At 42.8% G+C, this 19,045-nt stretch overlaps 1 protein-coding gene across 2 annotated transcripts in view; it reads right to left on the reverse strand.

The window, feature by feature from the left end:
- GRIN2A (glutamate ionotropic receptor NMDA type subunit 2A) overlaps window positions 1-19,045 on the reverse strand; it is a 420,050-nt gene that overhangs the window by 118,338 nt on the left and 282,667 nt on the right. For both annotated transcript variants that reach the window (XM_065920287.1, XM_065920288.1), the window contains exon 3: window positions 15,254-15,368. In XM_065920287.1, the coding sequence (XP_065776359.1) occupies window positions 15,254-15,368 (115 nt within the window). The remainder of the gene's footprint in view (window positions 1-15,253; window positions 15,369-19,045) is intronic.

Raw genomic sequence — 19,045 nt, forward strand, 5'->3', positions numbered from 1 at the left:
ACATAAATATACAATTAACACTAGGTATAAAATAGATAATTAATGAGAACATGCTGTACTTTGTATTCTTTATTATTGCTTATTTAATAAAATGTGGGGGAAGATCTCAAGGTATCAGATAGCCGATTTTCTTGTCTTCAGAGAGTAGAAAGCACAGTAAGTCTTCCACAGTTTTGAGAGGTGGGAATATTCAGTCTTTCTCTATCTGCTTCTCTCTCTGGTCCAACCCAGGCTCCAAAGCCAAGAAAAACAGCATCGTAGAAAGTGCTGCCAGTAACACAGATGAGAAAACCAAAGTGTGGCTACAGAAGGCAGCCTGACACAGCCACTTGTAGCCAGAAGCAGATTGCCTCGGTAGTACACTGAAGTGTACTGTTCTGCCTCTTTTCTTACAGACAAATGTCATTCCTGTCTGCACCATCACTGTGTAAATGGGGGAGATAACAAAAATGACAGACACACTGCTCAGAAAGTAGAGAGCGGGTCCAGACAACAAATCATGGAGGTCTGGTAGCTGTAGGTGGGTGGGAAGCCATCCAGGGACAGCTAGCTAATTGGATAAATTGTGAAATCAAGAAAAAATGAGGAGCCTTGAATGCTCGAGATTCAGTTAATAAAATGGATCAAATGACTCTCACCCTTTGGATAAGTCTTCTTCATCCTTTAGGACTCATGACATGTGTTAGCTTTTTCAAGGAAGCATCTTCTCATCCCCCTCTTAACACCCAGGCTGGGGAGATGTCCTGCTCTGCCCTGGGCTTACTGCTACTATTAGCAGTCACCTACGCTATAACTGAAAGTTCATTTCTCGGTCTCTCCCGCTAGACTGTGAGTTTCTTGAGGGCAGGGATATTGTATTATTTGTTTTGGCTTCATCTACACCTGCCACTGGCCTGGTACAGAGTAGGAACAAGGTAAACAGATTAGCAGTGCGCAAGTGGTGGGTTTGAGAGTGGCTGACCAGATGGATGGATGAAAGATGGTTGGTCAGATGGGTTGATGGATGGATGAATGGATGGACAAATGGATGGTTTATTAGGTGACTGGTCACTGGACGACTGGCTGGGTGGACAGATAAATAGACATATAGTTCAATCATATCAGACACTCATTGTTAATAATTAATGTCTCTTGAGAGTCCCTTGTACTGCAAGATGTCAAACCAGTCGATCCTAAAGGAAATCAACCCTGAATATTCATTGGAAGGACTGATGCTAAAGCTGAAGCTTCAATACTTTGGCCACCTGATGTGAAGAGTCCACTCATTGGAAAATATCCTGATGCTGGGAAAGACTGAGGGCAGGAGAAGGGGGTGACAGAGGATGAGATGGTTGGATGGCATTACGGATTTGATGGACATGAATTTGAGCAAACTCTAGGAGATAGTGAAGGGCAGGAGAACCTGGCGTGCTGCAGTCCACAGGGCCGCAACAAATCAGACACTATTTAGTGACTGAACAACAACAACAGCAAAGGAGTAAGATTTGAGTCTGCTTAAAGAAACTCTCATTCCTTCCTTCCACTCAGCTTCCAAGGCAGATAATGCCGACAAGAGCCTCTAGGTCCTTTATGAAAATTCCCGTCATTAATCCTAGAAACTGTGTTAAGTGTCTGAATGAGCACCAGACTAGGAGACCCACAAGATCTAAATTTGAATATTTTCTCAGCTACTGAAAAAAAGGCCACAAAATATCTCCAAATCTTCCCTACTCAACAGTTACAGAATACTTCATAGGATTATCATTGTCGCTCAAGTAGAAGGGTAAATATAAAGTCAATATTGTAAGGTTCAGCTTATAACAGGTGCTCAGAAAATGCTTATTATTTATCTGCATTATATTCAGAAGATGACTAAAGTGAATCTCCTTATGTTTACAAACTTATTTTAGAAATAGCCCATCTTTTCTCCAAATGAAAGTTCTCTTGCAGCACCAATAGAGAAAACATATAAAGCCTTACCATCTCTGCTTAAAGCTGTATTCTGTCTCATTAACCCCAATCCACTCAGAGGCCCTTGTGATACTCTGAAAGAACGTAGCATTCCAGGGAACATAGTTTAAAAAAAAAACAAAAAACAAACAAACTTTCCCCAAATAAAGGAGGAAGTCTATTCTAGGCTCTGCAGTGTTGACTAAAGCCTGGTATCCATTCTCTCATTCTCTCTCTTCTTTCCACCCTCCGTCCATCTCTTTCCCCTCTATGACAGGCTTTCAGGGCTTTGCATTCATCTACAATACAGATGAGTTGATGACCCAGTCCGAAAATAAAAATGGTTTTCATCTGTCTGTACAGGAGTTTCTAGAAATACTTCTGACTGAGAGGCTGTTTGAATAATTTACTCATCTGAGATCATTTCAATAATCTATTCACTCATTTTCATAATTGATGGCAATGGCAAATGATCAAGGGTATGGCTTTTGTCTTACATTTATATCATCTGTCAGCTTAAAAATGCCCCCATCACCCTCAGACAGTTTCCTTATCAAGCTGCATTTGTGAATTGGGTAGAGATGGATACTGCAGATGACATTCTGGTTAATTCTAGCTCTATTATAATACTGCTGCTTAGGTTCAAATTCTGCCTTCACTACTATATGACCTTGGGCAAGTCATTCATCCCATGCAGCTATCAATTTCTCTCCTATACAGTGGAGCTCTAATGATAACTTGGAAAGCAAGGAGATCAAACCAGTCAGTCTTAAAGGAACTCAACACTGAATATTCTTTGGAAATACACTGGCCACCTTATGTGAACAGCTAACTCATTGGAACAGACCCTGATGCTGGGAAAGATTGAAGGCAGAAGGAGAAGAGGAAGATACAGGATGAGATGGCTGGATGACATCACCGATTCAATGGGTATGAACTTGGGCAAACTCCGGGAGATGGTGAAGGACAGGGAAGCCTGGCATGCTGCAGTCCACGGGGTCTCAAAGAGTCGCACACAACTTGGTGACTGAACAACAACAATAACTGGAGCTGGCATTTACTGATCACCTACTATGGGCTTCCCTGGTGGTTCAGATGGTAAAGAATCTGCTGCCTGCAATGCAGAAGACCTGGGTTCGATCCCTGGGTTGGGAAGATCTCCTGGAGAAGGGAATGGCTACCTACTCCAGTATTCTTGCCTCGAGAACCCCATGGACAGAGGAGCCTGGAGGGCTACTGTCCGTGGAGTTGCCAAGAGTCAGACACGACTGAGTGACTTTCACTTTACTATGTGCCAGCCAGTGTTTTAAGTACTTGACATATTATTTTGCTTAACTTTCCCAACAACTCTTTGAGGTAAGTACTATTATCACCTTCCTTTTACATTATGAGAAAAAATGCAGAGGATGTTGTGATATTTAAGTGCAATAAGGCATTGAAAACACTCTGTGTGGTGTCTGGCAAATAACAGGAGCTCAGACTAATGGCAGCTGCTGTCGCCTTGATCCTCACATCAATTAAGAGCACCATCATTGTCATGGCCATCATCATCAATCATCTTTATCAACACTCCCATCAATGCAAGTTCCCCTAGAGATATATTTTCTATGAACTGCTTTTTAAAAAAATTTTAGAAATCTAGAAAACTATTAGCACATATTGCCTTGCAGAAAAGCATAGTTCAATCTGTGCTTTGTGGAGTTGGACTTAAGTTACAACTGCAAAAAGAGAAAGAAAGAAAAATAAACCACGCAAGACAGAAACACACACATGCACACAAGAAGATGACATCACTCATTTCACTTTGATGTGTTAATTTGCTAGACACCTACTGTCTTCTCCCCACTGTGACCTAACTCATTGTATACCACATAGGTATTTAAAAGAGTCACTGTGTATGACTCTAGGGAAGTCAGAGGATAATTTTAAATCTTTCGTAATGGCTAAACTTTCCCTCTCAGGGGCTCACATCATTTGAGAAACTTAATGATCATTATATAGGGAAACAAATGAAATTTCACACAGCTTCTGCTAAGGTAGTGATATTACAAAACCCGTCTTACAAAAGGGCACTTAACATTAACATTAGCCGTGGATTTTTGGAGAATAAAGGAAATACAGAGAAAGGGAAAGCGGGGGAGAAGGAGGGATGAACCATGTCACTTACAGGTGCATGTCCTGTCACTTGCATGACAAATTTCTTCTGGAAATACTCAGTCCAGAAATGTCAAAGCCCAAACGCATGCCTAAAACAAATTATTTTAATCTGACTGACTTCTTTCTTTCATGAACCTCTCAGCAAATCATCCAGTCAATGCCATGTGCTTTCAGTTCTGCCTCTGAAATTTCTCAGATGCCACTGCCAAAGCTTCTGCTCACACCCACAGTCCCTTTAACCTGAGCTACTTAAATAGCCCCTTAGAAAATCTCCCAAAGACTCATGCCAATCACTGCTTCATTTTTAAAGAAGCATTTTAGTTTATGTCTAAGGGAGTAGGCTGTGGGGTTCATATCCTGGTTTTGCAACTTACTAGCTCTGTCATCTTGAGCAAGTTCCTAAATTTCTCGGGGTCTTATCCCCTACATGGGGCTTCCCTGGTGACTCAGATGGTAAAGAGTCTACCTGAAATGCAGAGACCTGGGGTTCAATTCCTGGGTCGGGAAGATCCCCTGGAGAAGGAAATGGCAACCCACTCCAGTATTCTTGCCTGGAAGATCCCATGGATGGAGGAGCCTGGCGGGCTCCAGTCCATGGGGTCGCAAAGAGTCAGACACAACTGAGCGACTAACACTTATCCCCTACATATGTAAAAGAGAATAGTAGCATCTGTATCAGAGTGTTTATTCGAGGGTTAGATAAGTTAATATATTTGAACGTTTAGCACCCTGCATGGTATACCATCAGTACTGAACAAGTATTAGCTATTACTATTATTATTTTTATGTTGTTCTCCCATTTGGCTCCTCAACAATACTCCCAAGATGACTCCCAAAAATAAAACCCCACAGCCTATAATTCAAATTCCAGCATGGTCCTTCATTCCCATAATTTCCCTTTGAACAATCTGCATTCATTTTCTATTGTCATGTAACAGATTACCTCAAACATAGCTACTTGAAACAATGCCCCTTTATTACCTCACAGTTCTATAGGTCAGAAGTTCAGCCAGGCTCAGCTGGGTTCTCTGCTTGGGATCTCACAGGGCCAAAACCAAGCTGTGAGCCAGCTGGGCTCAGAGCTGCAGGATCTGGGAATAATGCACTTCAGACTCATTCAGGTCATTGGCAGAGTTCAGTTCCTAGAGGTGGTAGGACTAAAGTTCTTGTTTCCTTGCTGGCTGTTGGCCAAAGCCTAAACTCAGCTCCTACTGGTCACTTACATTCCCTGTCATCTGGGCCCCTCAATCCACAAATCCAGCAGTCAGACCATTCCTGCTTGGACTCAAATCTCTCTGACTTCTTCTCCTGCTATTAGTTTCAGAAAACTCTCTACTTTTAAAAGGCATATGTGGTTAGGTTAGGCTCACCCTGCAAACAGTCCTTTTGATTAACTCAGAATCAACTGAAAAACTTCTTTTCTATCTAACATAACAGTCACAGAATGCATGTCTCATTATATTCACTTTCCAGGAAGAGAGGATTACAGAGAGTGAGGGTCATTGGGAGTCACTCTTAGAACCCTGCCTACCATACAAGGCAGAAGGCTTCAAACTCACTGAACTCTTCCGCAAATGAGCCTTGGGCATGCTTGCCTCTGGACTTTGGCTTTTGATGGTCCTTCTTCATGGAAGAGCCTCCTTACACGTGTCCAGAAGGTCTAATCTGAGACCTTGTTCAAATGAGAAGCCCTCTGTATGGATGCCCTTGATCCTCTTGCCTACACATAACAGATACCTTCTCTAAACACCACAGACTTCTAGATCAGAGCATCTTCCGTGGCACATTTCATATCGTCTTGTAGTTCTGAGCATCTCCTTTTGCCCTATGACCCTCTAAAGATGGTCTATGTCTCACTGCACCCCTCAACAGTGATTTGCACATAGTAGGTACTCAGGAAATTTTGTTTGATGGAATGAATGTGTGACTAAATAAGGTTTATATGCTCCAAATTCAACCATCTCTATTTAAAGGGGATGGATTTAACTGAAAAAATCAATCACTTAATAACTCAATATTTACAGAAGACACACCAGGTGACAGGAACTGTACTGCATCCGTAAACAACATTTTACTTGGCATTGTTACTGTCTCACTCAGCAGAGGTTACTTTAGGTGCAACAAGATACCACTTTGCTTATTTCCTTTTCTCCTGCACCTCTGCTCTTAAACATTGCTACTAAGCAGTGTATTCCAAAAGAAGAAAGACATACAAAGGCTAAGAAGCAGGAAGTCTTGATAACTAGGATGACCTAGATCAAACCACTTTATTTTTCAGGATGACAAAGAGTAAATTCATGTCCTAAAGCAGTGGTTCTACATCTTTAATGGGCATCACTAGGGGAGCTTATGACAAAGCAGAATCAGAAATGATTCTTCCATAGGTTTGAGGCAGTGCTAATACTCTGACATCTTTTCCACAGTGACTCTGATATGGCTAGCCCATGGGATTTTATTCAGTCATCTTTGGGTGGTCTGTTGAAGAGCTTGAGATGCAAGAACAACATAGAAATACTCACAAAATAAAAATAATAACCAAAGTAATAACAGTACCACACTTGTAAATTGACCATATTAAAAGATGTTCCTCATTTGGAAAGGTTCATGAGAAAAAAAGTTCTTTCATTCTTGTATCCATTCTACAAATAGTTACTGAGCCTCAGCTGCTGAGTGCCAGAGATAGAATGGCAAAGGAAGAACCTGAAAACAAACGGTATTCCTTCAACGCTTGTCACAGCCAGAATTCATGGCTTCATCAATGCGCCACCATAGGTTTTCTAAGCAAAGCGAGCACATAGGAGAAGGCATAACATATTTCTGGCTGCTTGTAGGATATGTAAACAATGCACTTCAGTTTTAACAATTCGCACAATTGCTCTATCAATTGTCACTTACTGGTGTCTTCTCAATTACAATTTTCCTCCACAATTTCTTCAACATAATCATCGCAGTATGTGTGTGCAGATGCCAAGCATAATGTTTGCATAAATACTTCCGTCTTTTAGCAGGATGAACCTTTTGGCAGGTAATTGATACTGCACGCACACACACACAAGCAAACACACACATTAGAAATCTGCACGTGAATCGTGAGACTCACTCAGCCATCTACGTTAAATGTGATGGGAAAGTGATAGAGGGGTAGTTGAAATAGAATGATTTAGAAGGGAGGGAGTTACAACTTTTTATACTGAGCAATCCCATCATAAAAGAACTGCACCCCATGTATACATCATTGTGGGTGACAGCCTTGATAGAGTTGGTAACACAATGATATGCCACAGCCAGAATGGGGGATCAATCTTAGCTTTTTCTAAGATCTCTTTATCATATCTGTACTAGGAATTCTTTAATTGTCATCTGCTTCATTATGCATGAGATTCAGAGACAGGGAACAATTCCCTACTTCAATGAGCCAGATTGGAAGGTGGGACTTCTGTAGAATGAAAAAAAACAGAGCACCTATGAGATGTGATAAACGCTGATATCCCAGGTTCCAACTGGTTGGGTTTGAGTGGAACTTGCTGCATCCAGTGAGAATAAGGAGATGGTGTCACTTTATGGATGGGAGGATCTCCCTTCATTTCCCCTCTAAAATATCCCTTCCTACTACCCGTTATTGAGTATGACGTACGTACTAGGAGCACAGCCTGTGGGGTCAGGCAAGCCTCCATTCACATCCTGCTTCTGTCACACGCAGGATCTGAACCTAGTCCCTAGCCTCCCTGAACCTGAATTTCCATTTATGAGGCAAGGAAAAGAATACCTACTGTAGATGAGGTGTTGAAATGACTAAATGAGATCATGGATATAAACTGCTCAGCACAGTCTTGATATAGAGTAGACCCTAGTAAACACTGGCTGAAGTCAGCATTCTCAGCAGATTGTAGAGAGGCCCTTGTAGGCATGGGAACAGTGCCTTGTGGTGAAACTGAAGAAACACGTGGAAGGAAGAGAGCTTTCCCTGGTGGGGCTCACAGTCCAGGTGAAGATGAATGTGCAAATAAACAATTACAACGTAGGTTGTTCACACTCTTAGGGGCCAGTATATAGGTTAGGACAAAGTGGAAAGGACTCAACTCACTTTTGATTATCCAGATGAAGAATCAATGGAAGGGTGTCCTTGGCAAAAAGAGGAAAATGTTCAAATAGATAGGATCTGAGACAGAGAATGAGCAGCTGACAAGCAAATATAAGGGCTTGGAAGATCTTAGGAGGATAAGAATGAAGCTTTCTGTGATGGGACCTAGGAGAACAACCATATTTGGGAGAGGAAGATGATGACTTTGGCTTTGAACAAGATAAAAGTGGGAGGCTGTGGGCTGTCCATGTTAGTGTCTCCTGGTGGCAAGCCTGGTAGACCAGAGATCTGGGCTGGAGACAAGGCCCTGGGAGCATCATAGTGTGGAAAGCAGCTGAGACCAAGGGCACCAGAGAGAATGCAAACAGAGTGGTGAGATTAAAGGGAGCCGTGGATGCATGAGAGACTCTCAGCTTAAGAAGATGCAATCATGGGTCTCCCTTCTGTCTTCTGGGGCATCTCTATCACCCTCAATTAGCTTCCCTGGTGGCTCAGATGGTAAAGAATCTGCCTTCAGTGCAGGAGACCAAGGTTCAATCTCTGGGTCAGGAGGATGCCCTGAAGAAGGGAATGGCTACCCACTCCAGTATTCTTGCCTGGGAAATCCCATGGACAGAGAAGCCTGGCGGACTACAGTCTGTGGGGTCGCAAAGAGTCCCACATAAATGAGTGCACACACACACAACCCTTGTCTGTGTGTATGTTACATTTGTATGCGCACACACACACATATTTTCATTTTAAATCTGATATAACCCTAAAATGGTAAACGGAATTATTTCCAAAGGATTTTTTTCAAGTAGTTAATAAGAAAGTGATTCAATGTGGAGGAATCCAACCTATTACTCAATGTTCCCGCACTCAAGAAGATTTCCCCAACTGACCAAGTCAAGCCCACCCCTTCTCTTTGGAGATGGCTGGGGAGAGGCAGTGGTTTCCTACCCATCTTTGTCCTCCTCCCTAGTGCAGATGAAATGTTGGTCACTGAGTTGGCCCACAGAAGGTACTGACTGCATTGGCCCAGGCTGCCAATTCGCTTGTATCCAGGACATTATTTTCAAGCACCTCTGGGCTCCAATATTTTGGCCACATGATGAGAAGAACTGACTCTTTGGAAAAGATCCTGATGCTGGGAAAGATTGAGAGCAGAAGGAGAAGGGGATGACAGAGGATGAGATGGTGGGATGGCATCACTGACTCAATGAACAGGAGTTTGAACAAACTCTGGGAGATAGTGAAGGACAGGGAAGCCTGGCATGCTGCAATGCATGGGGTCGCAGAGTCGGACACAACTGAGCCACTGAAAAACAACTGGCGAGGCTGGGACTCATTATGTTCCAGTGCAGAGCAAAGCCATTGGAAAGGGGGAGAGATGCAAAGAGCGTGGAGTTTCCAATGTGCCGGAGGGAAGCCTGCTCAGCCCTGAGCCCCGTGTCTGCTGAACAAAAGCAGGCTGTGCCCGGCATTGCAACCGTCCACACCGGCTGCACACAAAGGCCCAGCAGGGAGCCAGTGTCCCTCTATGGGCTTGTCATGTTTTCCAAGACACCCTCGTTGCACGTTGCTGCTTCCACGGACACTACTGAGTGACCTCGGAGATGAAAAGAAATCTCCTCTGAGGCCCAGACTTACAGCTCCCCCCTTTCCACGGGCCTTCTCCTCTGCTGACCTGCCTTATCAGACTATGCTGCTGGGGGGGACGGCTTGCAGGATAACATGATGGGTATTTACCTGCTCCACTGACTTCCTCTTTCTTCAAGACAGAAGCACAAGGAGCTATTTCTGAAGCACTGGATCCCCTGAGCGCTGAGAGAACAGACCAACTACAGGAAGCATTTGTACATTCTAAGCTTGACTCAGCAGCAATTCCCCGAGCTGCCTTTTTTTGGGAAACTGCTGTATTTCAACAGAAATTTGAAGGAGGACACGCCAACTATTAAAAAGGTTTTTTTTTTTTTCTATAGATGGAAATGGAGTCTATCAAGGGCAGCCTTCTTTTATGCAATATTATCAACTGCACTGCAGTGACCTCCCTTGTAAACATGCTTCCTGGCAAACGAGCCAGGTCCAAAGGCAGCAAGGAGAATTCACAGGTGTGAGTCGAGCCTGACCCAGGACTGGTGAAATCTGACCAACGAGAATGATTTTACAGTTCTGAGAGTGATCCTCCGACTATTTAACTTCAAAAGGTGGAAAAATAACCCCCAAGTGTAACCACCAAAGGCAGATAGGCTTGAGTTCTCTACCTCCTATTATGGATAAGAAAAAAAGAAGTAAGCTGCATTTTGACTTTCCATTTGCAAGAGGAAAGAGAAGCCAGAATTTGAGGGATGAATAAAAGAAAGTGAGGATACAGGGAAGCATTACAGGAAAGATAAATAAAAAGCATGTTCAAGGTCTCAGATGCATACAGGAACCAGCTCAGACGTGGAGATGTGAGCCACTTAGGAGGGCGGGCTATAGGGTACATCAGAGGGAAGAATGGAGCTAACTCCCGGGGACAGAATCCAATGCTGTCCTGAAGCATCACCAAAATGAACAAAACCCCACCCCATCCCTCTCCACACACACTAGAATCTAAGCTCAGTGAATCAGAAATTGCTTTCTTGTCTCTTCTGTTCCCTGACAGACTCCAAGCACCAAGAATGGCACCTGGCACACACACCAGGCACTGAATAAACATTTGTGGAAGGGATGAATCAACCAAGTTGTCACTCAGAGCTTGGGTGTACCACCTAAAGGAAACTCTGTGCAAGTGTTCAATAAGCAATGGTTATTGGTGTCATCAATAGTACTCATGTCAGGGAGTTGAGTATGAAAACTCAGTAAACATTGGTAATTAATTGTACAGGGTATCTCAGTTTGAATGGCTTCAAAACATATCTTTTCATTAAGATACAATGGCATGCAGTAAAATAATCAAATCTTTTGTGGTGGCTTGATGGATTTTGACAAATGTTCGCGACAGGGAATGTTGTCACAACACTAGAAAGTTCCCTGTGCATTTTTCCTATTAGTTTTCTCCTCCACAAAAGCAACCATCATTCTGATGTGTGCATGCTAAGTCACTTCAGTTGTGTCTGACTCTGTGTGACCCTCTGGACTATAGCCCGCCAGGCTCCTCGGTCCATGGGATTCTCCAGGCAAGAATCCTGGAGTGGGTTGTCATGCACTCCTCCAGGCACCATTCTGATATCTGACCCTACAGACTAGTGTTGTCTCTCCTTGAACTTCATACAAATGGAAGATGATGTACAGTATCATCTTCTGTGTCTGGCTTCTTTTGTTCAACATAATGCTTCTGCAATTCATCCACACTGTTGTGGGTATTACAAGCTCACAACTTATTCATGTAGCAATCCATTTTATGGGTTTCCCTGATAGCTCAGTTGGTAAAGAATCTGCCTGCAATGCAGGAGACTCTGGTTCAATTCCTGGGTCAGGAAGATCTGCTGGAGAAGGGATAGGGTATCCACTCCAGTATTCTTGAGCTTCCCCGTGGCTCAGCTGGTAAAGAATCCACCTGCAATGTGGGAGACCTGGGTTCAATCCCTGGGTTGGGAAGATCCCCTGGAGAATTCCATGGACCGGGCAACTTTCATTTTCAATCCATTTTATGAATATATATATAATATATTTATCTACATTCTTGTTGATGAATCTTTGATTTCTTCCTGATGTTTTGCTATTATGAATGTCTCTCACAAATATTACTTTTGGGGTATATGTTTACATGTCTTTGCAGTAAATACCTAGGAGTGGAATTGCTGGATCATACCTAGAAGTGCTGGATCATACTGTTAGCCACTCAGTCATGTCTGACTCTTTGTGACCCCATGGACTGTATCCCACCAGGGTCCTCTGTCCATGGAATTCTCCAGGCAAGAACACTAGAGTGGGTTGCCAGGAGTAAATACCTAGGAGTGAATTGCTGGAGTGAAATTGCTGGATCATAAGGGCTTTCCTGGTGGCTCAGATGGTAAAGAATCCACCTGCAATGCAAGAGACCTGGGTTTAATACCTGGTTGGGAAGATCCCCTGGAGAAGGGCATGGCAACCCACTCTAGTACTCTTGGCTGGAGAATCCCCATGGACAGAGGAGCCTGGTGGGCTACAGTCCATGGGGTCACAAAGAGTCAGACATGACTGAGTGACCAAACCACCACATGTTCTTAATAACACTTGGTATTGCTGGTCTTTTTCATGTTAGCCAAGCAGGGGGTATAAAGTGGTAGCTCACTGTGGTTTTAATTTGCATGTCTCTGATTATCATGGATGTTAAGCATGTTTTCATGTATTTAATGGCCATTTGACTAAATTTTTTTGTAAAATTCCTAAGTCAATCTCCCATTTTAATTGTGCTGATTTTCTTTTTATTATTGATTTATAGGAGCTCTTTATATATTCTAGATATGAGTCTTTTGATTCAGATAATTTTTAAAAAATATTTTTTTCTGAATGTATGGCTTGCCTTTTTCATTTTCTAACAGTGTCTATACATGGTCAAAAGATTTAAATTTTGATGAAGTTCAGTTTATTACTTTTACAGTATGCTTTCTTATAGCTCAAAAATATCTTCCTAATTTTCTCTTATAGAAATTTTACACTTAAGTCTGAAATTTAAGTTTTTGTGTATAGTATGAACTGAGTCAAGGTTGCTTTTTATTTGTTTTGCTTTTTTTTTACACTAAGAATATCCAGTTGACCTAGCAGCACTTATTAAAAAGGCTTTCCTTTCTCCCATTGTTATAATTATCCATCAAAAATCATTTGAATATATATTTATGAACCTATTTTCATTATCTCATCATTATACAAGATATTAGCTATAGAATTTTCATAGATAACTTTTACCAGACTGAGGAATGGCCCTTGCTTATCGAGAATGGCTACTGGTACACACGCCATGTGGAAAACAGGCAGCTGGTGGGAAGCAGCCGCACATCATGGAGCTCAGCTCGGGGCCCTGTGATGACCTGGGCGGTGGGGGGGATGAGGGGGTGGGAGGGAGGGGCGTGAGGGAGGGACACGTGTATACACATGGCTGGGCCATGAGGTTTGCAGAAGAAACCAACACAGCATTGTAAAGCAATCATATTCCAGTCAAAAAAAAAAAAGAAAAGAAACGGATATCAGATTTTGTCAAATGCTTTGTCTGCATCTGTTGAGATGATTATATAATTTTCTCCTTATTATGTCAATATGGCAAATTATATTGATTTATTTTTTGATGTTAAACCAATTTTGCATTCCTAGAATAAACCCCACTTATCCATAATGCAGTTTCCTTTTCCAATATATTGCTGAACTATGATTACTAAAACACTGAAAATCTCTGTGTAGATTTGCATTATTTCTTTTTAAAATATTTGATAGATGGAATTTACAGTGAAGCCATTCAGGCCTGAAGTTTTGTTTTTTTTAATGGGAAGGGTTTTAGTTTTGAATCAACTTTCTCAGCAACTATTCAGATTATCTACTGGCTTTGTTGAGTTTCTTGATACTTTATGTTCTACTTTGTTGATTTTTACTATTATATTCTTCCTCTACTTCATTTGGGTTTAGTTTGCTCTATTTTTTTTCTAGTGCCTTAATGTAGAAGTTTAAATCATTGACTTTACAATTTCCTTTCTATAAAATTGTAAGCATTGAAACCTATGGATTGCCCTCTTAGCATGTCATCAACTTCATTCTTCAAATTTTGATATGTTGTGTTTCATTGTGGTTTAGTTGCTAAGTCATGTCCAAGTCTTTAGTGACTCCATGGACTGCAGCCCACTGGGCTCCTCTGTCCATGGGATTACCCAGGCAAGAATACTAGTGCGAGTTGCCATTTCTTTCTTCCAGTGGTCATCCTGACCCAAGAATCAAACCTGTGTCTCCTGCATATATTCTTATCATCAATTTTTATTTCAATGCTGCTATGGTCAAAGAGTGCACTGGGCATATTTTAACCCTTTTAAATATCCTGAGACTTATTTTAGGCTCCAGCATATGGTCTACTTTGGTCACTGCTTCAGTGCACTGGGAGGAATGTGAACTTGGTACCTACTGGATGTAGCAGCACCAACTCCAAAGCTTCCTCTTCATCATCCCCCCCACAGGAATCTGTCACTGGCCCCCTACCCCAAAGGCAAAGCGTCTGCTTGCACAGTACTGTCTTCTGATCCTAGTTAACCATGATATGACTTCCACACTATACCCCATGTCTTCCTCCCCCTGGGTCTGATGTGCCAAGTGAAGACAAATCTTGGGCTGCTAAAGTGCTTCGGAGACATGGCACTGCCTGTTCACGTGATAACGTGATAACGATTTAGTCCTTTTTCCTTTTCATTATCTTTTAGTCTGCTTTCCATGTGATATTGTAATGACTAATTTGAGAGCTGAGAGTTGAGTAATGGGGGAGGAGGAATGCCACTGGGCCAGATGTTGCCACTATGCGCACGGGATCATCTCCAAACTCCCTGTGAAATCTCTCCTCTCTGACTCAGGACACGACTTGTGTGGTATGTTAGATAGCTTTTCCTATAAACTGAGTTTCTATATTTTTTAACAGTTAACATACATGCACTGGAAAATGTGCTTTACAAGAAACAGAACATCCCTCTCCAACCCATGACTTGAAGAGCAGATACATTTAAGTTTTGGAAATGATTCAACTCAAAGCAAAAGACCAAACAAATGAAGATATAGGGGGTTCACTCATAGGGCCAAATGTGTGACTATGGTACCAAGTTATGAGGCTTAGACAAACGGGTGTGATCACTGCCATAGAGTCAATACTTGCTCCTGTAAGGATGCAAATCAAACTCCACTGACTTTAAATTATTCCAAGTCTTTCCAGGATGCTCCCTACTCAGATTTGTGAACCCAATGCAGAGAACAACACACAACTGCCAGAGTTTACCCAGGGAAAGCACCTCCATCGCATCTGACAGTATCTGTCTGTCTTGATCCCAGTGGGGTCCTGAGATGGCATCTGGAGCCACTCAGGGGGAAAAGCTTTGCGAAAAGGAGGAGTTTGAGCTGGCTTGTTGCCCATACTCTCCCGCCTCCCCTGCATTCGGCAAGGGGAAGGATGCTCACCTTTTCCCATTCACGGTCCTTGTTCAGCACGATGACCACCAGTCTGGGGTGCACCTGGTAGCCCTCCTCGGTGAAGGACAAGTCTTTGCCATCCCACGTCACATTGACCATAAATCTGGAGAAAGGAAGAGAGAAAGACAAATGTTTAGGGGAAAATCTAAGAGGTTTCAGACACATGAGCAGATGCCACCATCCATGTAACGCTGAGAAGGTGTAAACTCATTCCCAGCAGCCTCTACCTGTGGACGCATTGGTACCCATGCAGGCTCTGCTAATCTCCATGCACTCTTGTCTATGAGCCTGTAATCAGTCCAAGGCTCCCCAGTCCTGTATAAGCTTTAGTACCTGGTTGCAATTAACAGATGAGTTGGAACATTTTTGTCCTGTCAGACTACAGACCTTTGTTCAATGATCTTCTAACAAGAGGATCTGAAAGCATGTTTGAATAAGCTACTCTAAAGGAAACTGCTTGCTCACAAGCCACATGGTATACAACATCAAAGAAATGATATCCCACTAATTCATTATTCATTCAACTAATATTTATTAAATATTTGCTACATGACAGCAATCAGCTAGTTGGCTGGGGATAAACAAGGAAATAGACGTGATCCCTGCTCTCCAGAAGCTTATAGTCTAAGAGAGAGGACAGGCATTAATTGGTTAATCATAGATAGATGGCCAGTGTTGGGCTTCCCAGGTGGCTCAGTGGTAAAGAATCTGTCTGCAAAGCAGGACACGTGGGTTTGATCCCTGGGTCAGGAAGATACCCTGAAGAAGGAAATGGCAATCCACTCTAGTATTCTTGCCCGGAAAATCCCATGGACAGAAGAGCCTGGTGGGCTACAGACCATGGGGCTGCAAAGATTTAGACAAGACTTCATGATTAAACAACAGGTGACAAGTGTTACGATGGTGGGGGTGCGGGTGTATGTGCTCCATGAAAGTGAAATGGGGGTCAGACCAGGCTTCTAAAAGGACGTGCAGCTTGACCTGAAGGATGAGGCAGCATTAACTAGATAAGAAAAGACATAAGCACACTCCAAGTAAAAGGGGCAGCATGGGCAAAGGCCCTGTGGTAGTGCTTACCGAGGGCTGAGTGCAAACCAGTGCGGCTGAAGCAGAGAGAGCCAAGGGCGTGTGGGGTGTGGTGTGGGCGACAGGGTGAATAGGGACAGACAGTGCAAAGCTTTTCAGGCCATTTAAGGAGTTTTGTCTTTGCTTTAAGACAATAGAAGGACACTGAAGATTTTAACAGGTGATATAATCAGACTTGAAGGTTGTGTAGAGAACAGGTTTGCAGAGGATCACAGTGAATGTGGGGGACCAGTCACAATGCTCTTATTAATCCAGGTTAGAGATGATGTTGGCTTTGACCCCAAAAGAGGAGGAGAAGGAAGAGCAGGAGCAGCAACACACAGGACCCAGTGGAGAAGTTTTTAGCAGGTATTTAGGGACAGGTCAGATGTGAGGGTGGAGGAGAGCAGCATCATCAATGGATCTTCAGTGTCTGCCCTATATAACATCCATCAGTTATCGTTATCACAAGGGATGCTTGTCTGTCTCACAATACTCCATCTCTGACCCTCCCTCCTCAAAACCACTTGCCTGTAGCCTGGCTCAGCTCTGACATGAAGCAAGACAGAGTTCACTATCAGAATTTGGGAGGGAAGGTTCTCAGGGATTCACATTTCCTTTTCAGCTTGAGAAAAATGTGACACTGTTAATGATGTCCGGAAAACGTACCACTTAGCAGATAGTCAGCAAATGCCGTATGGTGGTTAAAAGCAATCGAACACCCCCAGAAAGGCAGGGTATCTCAAAGCCGGAGCATTTTCTTGCTTTATAGTCCCTTAACAACAAAAGCAGCCAAAGAGGTAAAATACTAAGGACGAGGACTAGACTATAAAAACAGTTCCATGTAGAGTGACTGGCCTGATTGACCACACGTCTGCCCCTGGGTAGTCACAGTGTACAAGACCTGACTGTGTCCTCTGGGAAAGAATCAGGTGTCCAAGATGAAGAAACCGGGGGAAAGGCAAAGAACATTTCTGTGTATCCATTCAATGGACTCTTCGAGTCCTTAAAAAAAATCATGTCTTTCAAGCAAAGTTAATGGCAGGAAGATAATGCTCGCTGCTTACTGTTAAACAAGCAGAAAAGAAGATAAAAATAGGGTTTGTCTATGCCTGGAAAGATTCCAGGTACTTTCTATTTTTCTTTTGTGTTATCTTTGTACTCTCGAAATTTTCTGCAAATAGTTTTTATTTTTAACAAAGATACTCTTTGTTTAAACACAGAAAAAAAAAAATCAAACACTGCTCTTCTGAAAGAGGCAAAGAGCAATCACCACCCTATTTGGTACATCTGATCATCTCCCAGGAAGATAATTTATAGATTCAACAACTATTCACTGGATGTCTATTACGTGCCAGGCCTTATGGCGAGTCCTATAAACACAAAAATAGAAAACACAGTACCCATCCCATCCCTTCCATTCTCACAATCAGTGACATAGACACGCAAACGTTGCTAGCACGTAGAAGGTCACTCGTGTACTGGTGCTCTGTAAATAGCAGGAGTCGTGAGAACGTCAAGGGAGGGTCCCTAACATAAGCTCGGTGACGTAGGGAGGGCTTCCTGGGGAATCTTCAGGAGCAAAGGGGTTGACGAGAGGTGGGGAAGAATATTCGGAGCAGAGGAGTCATCTTCAACAAAGAAGAGTCAGCAAAGGAAGTGACAGATGCTACAGGACATAGGAAATGGCTTAGTAAGAACAACAGGTAGAGGGATGTGCCCACAGAGCCTCTCTGAAGCCAGAGCATAGGGGCCTCAAGTATCTGGATTTTGTTCAGAAGGCTGTGAGGATCAGGGAAGGTTTTGAGTAGAGGAGAGCCTCACTGCACATAGGAAACTGCAAAGCCAAGGGCGTAGACCCATGAAACATCACGACGGAACACCGCCCATGGAGTTTCAGCATAGAAACCACAGACAAAGCCCACCAGTGGACTTTATCTGGGCTGGCAAAAAAAATCCATCCCCAAGTTGCTCTGTATCTGCAGTCTAAAACTCATGGTTAGGCCAGCTGATTCACCGAGAGGTTGTGTTTGTTTTAAGTGTAATCCAATCAGCTCTTGAGCCAAGTTTTGATTATACAATAACTTGAAGTAACTAGAGTTCAGGTTCAGTCTACCCAATGCCCCAAATGTAGGTGAAACAGAACTTTAGTCCATCAACAAGAGCTTTGGAAATATCTAGCTCATTACGTGTTTGGAAAAGTGGACGAGGGGACGAATCCTTGGGTTTTGACTTGGACACCTGGCCCAGGGGGCGCCATTCACAGGGTTACGTTGTGTGAATGGATGTCGCTGTCACCGCTTTCATCTAGGAGCTGGCATGCCCTGTCGAGCACCTGCTCTTCTTCCGATTTGCCAGTTGAACCTACTTAAATCTCTTTCTTCTTTCATTCCCCACTTCTGTTTCCCCCACTCGTTCCCTTGCCTCCCATTTTGTAGTGAAATCAGATGGAATTAGCAGGGACATTATTTAGATGCAATTTCTCTTCTTCAGATTATATGGAAACAACTGTATGGAAATTATGACACTCCAATTGTTCTGTGTTCCTTTAAGATTCAATATTCTGGGCCAATGAGTCCATATACTCAGTGTTTATATTTCTACCTTCCTTCCTTCCTTTCTTTCTAGCTTTCTTCCTATTAAGAGTCTTCTGTCCCTTGGGAGGGGAAAAAGCCCTCTAACAGAATTTCTTTTGCTCAACAGTAATTTCATTAT

The sequence above is a fragment of the Muntiacus reevesi genome, chromosome 2, assembly GCF_963930625.1.
Source record: "Muntiacus reevesi chromosome 2, mMunRee1.1, whole genome shotgun sequence".
NCBI lineage: Eukaryota > Metazoa > Chordata > Mammalia > Artiodactyla > Cervidae > Muntiacus > Muntiacus reevesi.